We start from the raw sequence: 12,289 nt of genomic DNA, 5'->3' as shown, positions 1-12,289 counted from the left end.
GTCTCATTAGAGAAACACGATGGTTTTCCTTTTTTATTATTCCTATTAGCAAACCTATGTGGTCATGAAATCAGTTCCCATTAGGTCGGCCGGATGCATCCCGCTTGCAACTCAACCCGCCCTTTGCCCTCTCCACCTGCCCGCTCCATGCAGGCCATCCCTTTGCATGCTCCACTGCACTGTCCCCCTTCCACACCCCTTCCCGCATCCCTCCATGTACGCCACCCCATTGTGTGCACCACCCCTGCAGTGCGGAATGCCAGCTACCACACTGCAGCTCCACCTCACCCCATCCCAAGCCACGAAATGCACAATGTGACTCGCGCCTCCTGCCGCTAACAAACCTCCACCCAGCACACGGGTCCCTGACCTCACCAAAATTTTGGCATACTTGAGCTCTGAGATGGTAGCACTTAAAACCAGCATCACCTTCCTACACCTCGTGCACCTGCTGCCAGGTGCTGACTGCCCTCACACATGCGAGGCCAGTCCAGGTGAAAACAGTCACCCCCTGACAACCAAAATCACTGCGAACTAGGCACAGCTTGCTGGTACCACCAGAGGTTTGGTGAGAATGCGACCAATTGCAGACCACCTTGCTCGTGGTCCCCAAACCCCAGCAGCCACCAGCAGTAGGCATTCTCGGTTGATGTGCCACTTCACAGCACATATTCTTATGGGATTTGATTGACACTAATCCCCCTGCCCACTATGTCATCAACACTGGCTACGACTTATCCATATTCTCCACAAACTACTCCAAATTCCGGCCTCCCCTCTCCCCTCCTCATCATGCCACCAACAACACAGCCATTCCTACCTAAGGGGTGCATACCCAGTCACTCGACCTAAGCTTCCAGCACAAGCTCCTGTGGACCTTCATGGTCACGGACATTACTGACCCCTTTCTGGGCACTGACTTTCTCTGTATTACAGCCGACATAGTGAAGTGCCATTTAGTTGACGGCACCTCCAGCAGGACCGTCCTCTGCAGCTCCCACCCTGCCACGTGCTTTGCTGTGAAACGCTGGTGCTTTCAAGTTCATATGCTCAGCTCCTTACAGAATTCCCCCTCCTCAACAAGCCATCCAGCATAGTGCCCCCCTGGAATCTTCAGCATGACACTGTTCATTGCATCACCACTACCTCTGCCCCCCCCCCCCCCAAGTTTTCTGCCATGCCCACTCCATACCCCCTTGCAAGTGCATAATCACACAAAAGGAATTTGAAAAGCTCATCATTGCTGGCATACTTCGCCCTTCCAGAAGACCCTGGGTTTCAGCTCTTCACCTCGCCCCAAGGACGATTCCTAGTGCATTTGCGGCGAAGGAGCTACTACCTTCAGTAAGATAAATTGAGCTAAACATACACACAAATCCTCGTCGCCCTAGAGAACATTGAGAAAATGTTCAGCCTGTTCGAGAGTGCATTCATGACATTTGGCCTCTGCAGTGCCACTCAAACATGGCAGCAATTTTTGGACAACACCCTCTGGGGTGCACTAGGGTGTTTTTCCAACCAAGATTATGTGATCATTTACTCCAGAGACCCTGCTGACCATCACCAACACCTATGCAAAATTTTTTCCCGCCTGCAGAAAGCTGGAGTGATCCTCAATTCGGTAAAATGCGTTTTTGGGGTGAGCAAGGTCGAATTCCTCAGACTCTTAGTCTGTGCCGCTTGGCTCCTGCTGACTCCCGAGTCAGTTCAGGCAGTGGCAGACTTTCCACGCAATACTACTTTCATAGTGCTCTATGGAATCGAGCCAACGCGATCCTGCCAGCCCAACCCTGTCCTACAACGTCTGGAAACTGCTTGCCTTCTTTTCATCCAAGTTCTCCAATATACAATGCCACTGGGGTGCATATGACCATGAGCTGCTTGCAATCCACGAAGCTGTCCACTATTTTTTTTCACTCTTCAGTTGAGGGATGTGTCTTTACGATTTTCAGACCACCGCCCACTTGCCTGTGGGTTTTTCAGGAAAGACATGGACCAGATGTCACCTTGACAGTATAGGCTACAGAAGCATACCACATAATTCACCACCAACATTTGGCAAGTTGCTGGCATCAAGAACATTTTTGCAGATTGCCTTAGGTGCTCCTACACCATCACCCAAACCTTAGACTACAATGCTCTGGCCGATGCTCAAGAGGGCAACCCGAACCTGTTCCAAGCCCTTTGGAATGTGGACTCTGGCCTCATCTTCCAGGTAAGATCCATACCCACCTCCAACCACAAGATCTGGTGTGACGTCCTCCTGGATCCTTCACAATCTGATGGCTCCAATGATTCCCTCTGCCCCTTCCTCCCTCCCGCCTTCTGAAAACTGGTATTTGAATGGGTCCATGGCCTCACACGCCCAGGCATGTGCCACCCTCATGAAACAATGCTTCGTGTGGCTGGATATCCAATGTGACTGCAGAAACTGCCTGATCCTGTCTTCCCTGCTAGCGCATCAAGGTCAGACAGAATGTTCACTCCCCTGTGGCCACTTTTAACCCCATACAACACTGATTCATGCACATTCACATCAACATTGTCAGCCCAGTACCCTCCTCCAACCGGTATCAATATCTGGTGACAATTATTAACAGATTTACTCGCTGGCTGGAGGCCATGCTTATCCCAGACATTTCAGCCAAAACTGGCTGCAGCCTTTGTTTAGACCTGGGTTTCCCACTTCAGTTGCCCACATGGCATCACTACAGATTGTGGGTGCCAATTCACCTCGGCCATCCTCTGATCTCTGGCAGCCATCTGTGGCTCCAGTTTCCGTCATACCACCAGCCAGCACCCTGCAGCTAATGGCATGCTGGAACAGTTCCAACAAACACTTAAAGCCACCTCCACTTGATATTCTTCTGAATGGTCTGCTGCCCTGCCCCTGGTACTTCTAGGCCTGCAGATTGCACACAAAACCGACCTGGGATCTTCAGCTGCCAAGCTGGTATACGGACAGTCACTCACCATTCCTGGCGATTTTTTGGAATCAAATCCACTGCCTTCTGACAGCACCATCCCAGATTTCGTGCAGCAAATCCAGGGCTCTGCATGGCCCAACTGTGACCAACACCTCCACAATGGTCCAGTGTGCACCTTACCTTCATCTACCATGACCTCACAGCATGCACACATCATGCTTTGAGTGGATGCATACCAACTGCTGCTCTGTCCCCAGTATTCAAGCCTGCACCCAGTGTTGTGACATGGAGACAAGACATTCTCCATGTTTCTGAATGGGGTCATGACAATCATCTCTATAGACAGTCTCAAGCCAGCCTACATCCTACAGCCCCCTCCAGCCAATGAACACAGAACCGTCAAGGTAGAATTGCCCCCACCTGCCACCAGATCCAGCTGCAGAACCATCAACAGTGCACTCGATATGATGCAGGCCAACATCATCCCCTCTAGTGTGTCTGATGTGCCACTGGCCGACGCCACCCCTTACACTGCGTCCTACATACCACCAGCCAATGCTGCCTCTGATGCACCGTCGGCCAACTACATGAGTGACACATCTCCCAGTGCCTGGGACCCTGATGTCACCACCATACAACTCTTTTAGCAGCCTCCAGCTGACATAGACCGTGCCTCAACTCCACAGGTGCCCGCCATGCTCAACAGAATATTGTCACCATTGCCACTAGCACCTGCACCACTGGAGCAGCGCCGCTACTTCATACGCTCCCAATGCCATGCACAGGAGCTACCCATTCCCTTCCTTTCACCAGAAACCACAGCAGCAACAACCTATGCATGCTCAACACCAAGCATCGTCAGTCAGCTTCAAACACCCTTCCGTGCAGTTGACACTGGTGTTTTCCTCTTGAAGGGGGGAACTGAGTGGCAACTCTTTCCCTCACCTCCATTTGTAGCAGCAGACGACAAGCTGTGTAGACCAGTAACCAGCCTCATAACACCCTCACTGGGTACTTCTTCCAAAGGGAGAAGTTAGATGGCCACACTCTCCGAATTCTAGGCATGCTGATCTATTGCTCAACAGTCTCTTGTTCTGCACTGATGAGCCAACATCCCTGGCCATGCTCTTGGCAGCTCACCTGCACAACCCCATGCTGCATTTTTTCCCATGTTGCCTTCCCTAGCTATGTCTTATCAGGCAATTCTACTGAATACAGGAGTACAAAGCCTGATGCTGGACATCCAGTTCATCCTGCCCGTATCAGCAATTGGTACACTGCTTGCAGTATAGCACAAATAGAGTGCACGGTGGGACTACCAGGCTGATTTATTACTATTCTATCTCCGGCTGTTTTGGCGCTCCTTTGCTGCCAAGCGCACCATTAAAGTGGTTTTCCCACGCTGCCTGGCAACATGGAACAAAGGTTGCAAGCCATCTATGGACTGCCTGGTGCAGACCCTCCTCAATTAAGAACTATTTACTCATTTCGAATGTTACAGTACTGATTAGCTTCTGGGTTAATATGTTAGAACCAGCCTGCGCAGCTCTTCCAGCACGCCCCACCATGAATTGCCGTTTTCTTAACTAGCACACCGCTTAGGCATGTGTGGCCTTTAGGTGTATAGAAGGGCATATAACTCTTTCCTTTGACATGAAAGCAGAGCAAGACTTGGTTGGTGGCAATTGTGATACTGCGTTTGTGCAAGTTAACAGTGTGATATACAATATGGAAACTGCTCTGCAGTATGAAGCACATGAATTCATGGAACACCATATTAGGTGCAATTTTCATCTACTTTGCAAACCATGTTATGATGTTTGGTAGAGGGTACTTTGCATACCACTGTTTTCTACTGCCCCCACCCCCTCCCCCTGCTGCTCCACTTTAAATAACTCCATACCCTTACTCCCAGATATTTAATGGATGTAATTCTTTTCAGTGGCTATTCTGAAATTGTACAATCATCCAGTAATGGTTCTCCTGCATACTTGTGTGTAATGTGGTACATACCTTTATGTGGAGGCTCAACTGCCAATCCCTGTGCCAAACATCAATCCTCTGCAGGCATTCCTGCATTCCACTACAATTTTCTAGCATTGTGACTCTCTGCATACAAAACATCAACTGTGAAAAACCCCATTGAATTTATGGTGTTGTCCACTAGCTCATTTATGTATATAAATTGTAAAAAGTAATGGTCCTACAACATTTCCTTGCAATATACTTTTACACCAGCAGATTTCTCGTCAATACAGTCACACAGCTAGACTTTTCTGTGTGCTTTCATTTTGTTCTTTATGCGGCAGTGCAGAACTTTATTGCATGTTTTCTGGAAGTCAAGGAATACGGCATCAATATTGGCACTGGTATCTACTACCTTCTGCAACTGTATTTGTGTCTACATTCTGAAAGCCACCTTACGATGTGTGGTGGAGTGTACTTAGTGTACCCATGTCACTTCCCCATTTTCCTTTTCCATTTGCATATGGCTCACAGGAAAAACGAGTGCTGGTAAGCCTCCAAGTAGGCTCAATTCCCTATAATTTTATCTTGACAGTCTTTTTGCCAGATAAGGTAAGAGGAAGCAATATATTGGTTGAATCTTCTAGGAACATCCGCTCTCGGAACCTTAACAGCAGATGATACCATGATCAGAAATGGCTCTCTTGCAGCATCTGGCATTGGCATTAACTGAGTATCTCTGTGATAGTTTTGCAGTTACTAAATGTACCTTAACAAAACATGCTGCTCTTTGTTGGCTCTCATGGATGAACAGAGCAAGCCGAGCTTCGCATAGTCATTTTTTGCAGAATTTGTGTTGATTCCTACAGGTGAGAGTTTTTGTCTCCAGAAATGTCAAACTATGGTACCATAAAACCTTTTTCAAAATTCTACAGAGTATTGACAGCAAGAAGATAGACCTATAGATTTGTGAGTTTGTGCGCCGACCCATCTTGAAAAGAGGAATGTCCTGCACTCTTCCTCAAATCACCAGAAACACTTTACTCTTCCATAATCAATTGTAGGCTGATGCTAGAAGAGGAGCAAGGTCTTTTACATACTCTGTGTAGAAATATCCCATCAGGTACAGTGACTAGATGCCAGGACATTTTATTGGGATTTAAAGATAATACCTGGCAGTGCCATTATGAACCAGTTACTGTTATGCTGATAAAATTTTTAGCTTTTCCATATCTAAAACTAAAAGAACACAAACAAAAGTTACAGAATAATCGTTCAAAGCACCTAAAATTCTGTCATCCAACCAGAGAATGGGTAGGGGACCTACAGTTTAATGTGAAATCCAAATTATGTTGTTTCTGACAATTCATCAAATCATTGAAGGCTAGGTTAAAAAAGGCTGAAAAAGTATATGGTCCAACCAAGATTTGATCTCATGACATCTCAGCTTCCAGGCATACACTTTATGCTAGGCCACCAGAACTGACAAGAATGTAAATAGTTCATCTATAGTTTTTGATGAGTGAGTTTGTATCAAAATATGTGACATATATGGTCACATGTTTTAACTGCATTGACTAAAAGCTCTACATTTTTTACATTTCCAAGGGACCATAGACCTTAGTGCCTAACATCTACACCTTCCTGAGAAAAAAGGTCTTTACACATGGGCAGAAAGATGCACAAGTGGCAAAAACAAATAAATAAATAAAATTGTGATAAATGCAACTCTAAAAATCAACTAAATAGATTACCTCTGAAGTTCAAAGAACCAAGAAATATGAAACAAACTCACTTAGACAATTGGTTTCAGAAGAGTCACTTTGCCATTAATCAATGTCAACTGGTTTCGGCTGAAATTTTGTATTGTCTGAAAGCTCCTAATGCAAATATATCTGTTTTTCCAATATATTAGATAGTCACTTCATACTTTTTTAAAGCAAGGTCAAATTTTATGAATATGATAACATATTGTGAAGATTGCAGATCAAACATATTTGAATTACAGTAAGCTACCATTGTTTGCTATAATTGTGAATGCTATGTAAACTTGTAGTTAAACAGAATTTACCTGGCAAGAAACTTGGCAAGTTGGTTGGAGTCACGGTCACATTCAGCTTCACTCAGTTCTTGGCTGTTTGAAAATCCAGATGGTGGCTGCAAGTGATAGCTGAGGACATTGGCATCAACTTCTGGGGAGCTTGATTCATAGCTATTGTGAAACAAAAAAAAAAAAAAAATCAGTTCCTTGATGTCATTTTTCAGAGAATTGATTCATAATACAATTATGTCATTTAGGTTTGTTAATTCATTTGTTACTCTTCCATCAATAGATGTTCTCCACAAAAGCACTTATGATTGCTGATACATTACCACCAGATCCGTTTCCTTTTCTGTTATTCTATTCTATTCTATTCTATTCCTCTCTCTCTCTCTCTCTCTCTCTCTCTCTCTCTCTATACGTCTGTCTCTGACTTTCCAATAAGTCAATTCTTCAGAATTGTAGACAGATCTTTTTATGGAGTAAGAGGACAGATTGAAAGTAATAAATGAATTGATCTTCATTCAGCCATAAAGATTGTAAAGCTGTCTTTGGATTGAATGTTGGTTTGTGAACGCTGTGGTATTTTACTAGGTATGGTCCTGTTGGAGGTTGTATGCCCTTGCCTTCCCTTATATTTGAATTGGCTCCACCCATTATAGGGGTACTTACAGTGTATTGTGGACTCTGAAACATGGTGTAACATGGCATTTTCCACTTTTTACAAAGGAGTTGTAAGTGAGAGAAAAAGTACCTGTGACCAACAGAAGACAGAACTTCGGATTTGTCCCCGATTCTTACCTAGGGATGGGAAATAGGAGCCCATGACTTGACACTCAAGAAGTATTAAACCATTTATTGTAAAACATACCTCATGAGACTCTTGACTCTGTACACATGCCTCTGATGTCATGATTCTGCAGCACTCAGAGTCTGAAGACAACAACAGGCTCAGACTCCTGCAGAATGAGTCAGTAGGCTTAGTCATAAATGGAGAATTTGCCTTCTCCTCACAGTGAAAAGCCGAAATGTAATCTGGCAGGCATGCAGTGCCAGGGGATGCACAAGGAAAATTCAGTCATTTCATCTGAGCTGTATCATTCATATGGCACGCATAGAAGAGAACTGTACTAAACTCAGTATTTGTAATCCACATTGATGGTAGTGAATAATAAATCTTGGGCTTGAGAACATTTCATGGGTGTCCCAAAAAATAAAACGCAAAATCATGTCTATTCTCGATATAGTAGTTTCGAGAGCCAAAATACAGCGAATATGATTCTCCATTTGAAAAACCCTAAGATATTTCAAGGTCATCAGGCATCAACTAGTAGCAGTTCTTTGCAAGTTTCTAGTGCAGGTATGATTAATAATTTTTCTGTGTTACTCACTTTCTGCAGGTGAAAGTTTTTTTTATATGTATTTTGATTGTACTAAGATAAATATAGGTTGATTCTCTTTGTAGTATCCTCATGTAGTTACTTCCTTACTTACCTCTGCTCTATCTTCATGTACATGAAATGTTAAACGCATTTGTTTACCTGCATATTTTGACTTTAGAATTTGTTTAGGAGACAAACCGTGTTAACAAGAACTTGCACCACAGAGTATAGTTGCTTTACTATTAATTTTACATATGAAAATGAAACCTTCTATCAAACAAAACAATGCTGTAAGCAGCTGTTAGTTTTAGAAGTGCAATAAATATTCCAAACTGAGAGTTTGCTCTTTACTTTGAATAGTTTCTGCAATGACTGAATGTACATGGACTCTTAAAACAAGTGTTCTAACAGTAGAGCAAATTGACATTTATTGCTGGGTAAGAACTGGTTACTGCAACAGTATGAACATACAGAGAAGGTTGAAAATTCAAAATTAAAAAAATTATGCACATCATATGTTGTGCCATTCTAAGTGTCATTGGGAACAGATGCCTTCTTTCTCCAAGAGAAGTACTGCCTGGAAATATTTATCAATTGATTCTATCAGTTTTGATGTTTCCACTGTCAATATTTTGCCATAGACTTCTGGAAGTGATTGCATTATATCACTTTTATTCACAATATGGCTGCTTTTAGTGCAGGATTCTAAGATATTGCACAAATTATGAACATAAGTAAATGGACTGGAATGTTACCTGTTCTTGAGTATTGTGCAGAAAATGCATCATAGAATTTCTGGCAGTATTCTCAGTACCACTGTGCTGTTGCAAGATAAAACTGTTTGAATGCAAATCTTTACTCATGAAACCACCATATAGTGTGTCATAGAAGGTACTCCATTTTCTGGTGTCTCCAATGCAAATCTAGTTTTTCTTTCTTCTTTGCATTTGTGAATTTTTGGTTTCAGTATATCAGCACATCACCTTACCTTCAAACTTTATGGTTGGAATTACTGTACATGCCTCAACTGCATCTCTGGACATGGTACATGTGAAGTCCAAAATATAAATCAAATCAGTCAACTAAATATCCTCTCTGATACAGAAAAAATAGTATTGTTTTCATTAAGGGCTGAATAATCTCGTACAAAGTTTAGAGCAAAGATATGTCACAGACTAATTCAGTGGAAGAGCAAATATGACTTTATTCATTGAAAAACAATAAAATGGATTTTTGAATACCATCAAAAATTTGTTTGGTTCTGTATCATTTTCTCATATAAATAGCAAGAGTGTGGCCTTCTTACTGTTTATTTTGTTCATGTAACAACCACATTTGAAGTTATGACAGCTGCAGCCAGGTTATACGAAGCTTAAGTAAAGAGCTTAAGACTCACCCTGGCAGCGGCACTCCTAGGAAATAGTTCTTTCACTAACGGTATGTTTCATATACCTGATAGAGAGAGGACAGTACAGTCCATTTTTCTTCATATCCTGAATCATGAGATTGTTGAGGATTTGGCTAGTTTTCTCAAAACTATCTAGCATGACAAATTCACGTACCTATACTTATCCACTGAGCTATCAAGCTACACTATATGGAATAAAATATCGAAAGTAGTTATTAATTAGCTCCCTACTTTTGTAAATCAAATAGATAATAGACAAATGGCATAATTTACAAAAAAAATTATGCCGGCTAATACCTATTTGTATTATATGTAGACCAATACATGAAAGTGTGTGTTTGTGAGTTAATCCTGGAAAACTGAGTGCTTGTAATTGCTACAGTACTGAAAATGAGCATTTGGCATCATTGGCCAGAAAGACCCTTACTGGGCAGGTCCGGCTGCCTTGGTGCAGGTCTTATTACATTCAGCGCCACATTGGGTGACCTGCGTGCCGGATGGGGATGAAATGATGATGAAGACAACACAACACCCAGTCCCTGAGCGGAGAAAATCCCCGACCCAGCAGGGAATTGAACCCAGGCCCCTTAGGACGTAGTCCGTCACGCTGACCATTCAGCTATCAGAGTGGACACTACAGTACTGAGTTTTCCACTGTAATATTTTCGTGACTAAGCTTGATAATTTACTGTGTTGTTTTCTGGACAGAACTGAAGACTTAATAATTTTTTACTGAAGTCTGACAAAGAATTATCTAGGAGTGCTACCAGCCATTAAAGCACTTGGTATATTGTTCAAGATTTGCCAATTCAAGTAGTTCATGATACTCTCAAATTCTCTGAAAGATGTAGTCATGTTACAAGCTAGAATTAATCATTCGTATGCATATTCATTAACATATAGGCAGGCAACCCAATGTAGAGTTAAATCGCAGTAAGTAACTTCGTGGCACACTCAGTTGAGAAATAAGCAGAAAACAAAATAAAACTGTTTAATGAAAGGCTAACAATATATTTAAAGGAAATTTTAAGAAAATATTGATAGGGCTGAGGTATTTAAATGGGTGTTGTGCTCATACTATACTCCTTATATTTCTAGTTATATTTCTACTTGTTTTAGGAAGGTTAAAAAAAATACTGTTTTGTTACTAGGAAACCACTTTGGAAACTATATGACATGTGTACACTACAGTGTGTCATTTATGAGAAATGTTGGTTGGTATCTAATATTTTTGTGAGGAACCATCTTTACCCACCAAATAGGAGAGGATTTAAGCCACAGACAGGGACATACAAAAGATTTGTAGCACCTCTGGAGTAGAGTGCCCTATCTTTTGACTCTGTCATCTTTGGACTACCTTTGTCCTATGCTCTCTCGGCGTCCAACTTTTGTACTGCCATGCTTGTTCTCACTTGCTTCAATGTCTAATAAATGCATTTACAATATCTAAAGTGTGTTATTACCGACCTGTGATATGTGATAACCACAGTGGTGACCCCGACATCGTCGTTGTATCTTCGTAAGTTGAGTTATCTTGTGCTTAACTTCATCATTAACAGACTTTGTGTGCCAGCCCCCATTGTCTTCGGAACAATGGATCTACCAGTGTCTTTTGGTGCTAGTGCTACGCATTCTATTAACTGTGCTTGTGACCACGAGTGCTCAAGTGTACCTAGTGTGCGGACACTTAACCTTAACTGGCTCAACATGGCCACCACCAAGTGCAACTACACAGCGAAGGCCACTACATGGACAGTGCACGCCGCCTAGTGACATTGTGGAAAATAACCTAGTTAAGAACATTGTGGTTTACCCCTCAGCTATGCAGTCTCCTTCCATTTGGTTTTATGTGCCTACAAAGTTTCAGAACTGTGATGTGAACATTCCAATGCACGGGGTTGCACATTCTCATATACCTAGTGTCACAACACTCTCCCCCACATGTCGTCTTGGCAATGCTGGTCGCCTTGACCGCACTGGTTTCTGCAACTGTCACTCCATGGTTACACCACGATCTCCTTCCGCCTGCTTTCACAATGGTGCCGGTGCTGGTTATGAGGTCAACCCCCCCCCCCCCCCCCCTGCCCTCCTGTGGCTGCACTGCAGCCGCCTTCCACCCATTGTTGCAACGTCACCGGCCATTACACCTGCGCCGTGTTTGTTGTCGGGCCTGCAGCTGGGACACACTGTGCTGACCTTTCCACCTGCTCACTCCACACCGTGTGCTACATGCGGCACAAGTTCAGCACAACTCCACTCTCCGCCTCCTTGGCTACACTTTCCACATGTCCATCTCTGCTTGAGCGTATTACTACACGGCTCTTCGATTTGTCAGAGGTGTGCACACAAATCGATGTACTCCGCACCAAGAATGATGCGTTATTCACCCGCATTGCCTCTGTTGCTGCTGAATTGTTACAGAACCACAGCAAGGTGAACCAACACATTCATCTACTGTATCTTCTCACCGCATTGCTCCTGTGTCGAGCATTCCACCATCTCCAAGACACACATGTTCGTGCTACTCAGAATTCCTGGCATCGCATGGCTTCTGTGCCATCTCTTC

The 12,289-nt window shown here is 43.3% G+C and overlaps 1 protein-coding gene across 1 annotated transcript in view; it reads right to left on the bottom strand.

Moving 5' to 3' along the window:
• The window catches only part of LOC126094923 (Down syndrome cell adhesion molecule-like protein Dscam2), an 873,814-nt gene that overhangs the window by 6,816 nt on the left and 854,709 nt on the right, over positions 1 to 12,289 (bottom strand). The window contains exon 37 of the mRNA XM_049909573.1: positions 6,964 to 7,104. Coding sequence (XP_049765530.1) covers positions 6,964 to 7,104 — 141 coding nt within the window. The remainder of the gene's footprint in view (positions 1 to 6,963; positions 7,105 to 12,289) is intronic.

This window comes from Schistocerca cancellata, chromosome 1 (assembly GCF_023864275.1).
Source record: "Schistocerca cancellata isolate TAMUIC-IGC-003103 chromosome 1, iqSchCanc2.1, whole genome shotgun sequence".
In the NCBI taxonomy this organism is placed as follows: Eukaryota; Metazoa; Arthropoda; class Insecta; order Orthoptera; family Acrididae; genus Schistocerca; species Schistocerca cancellata.
This window is presented reverse-complemented; position numbering and strand designations above follow the sequence as displayed.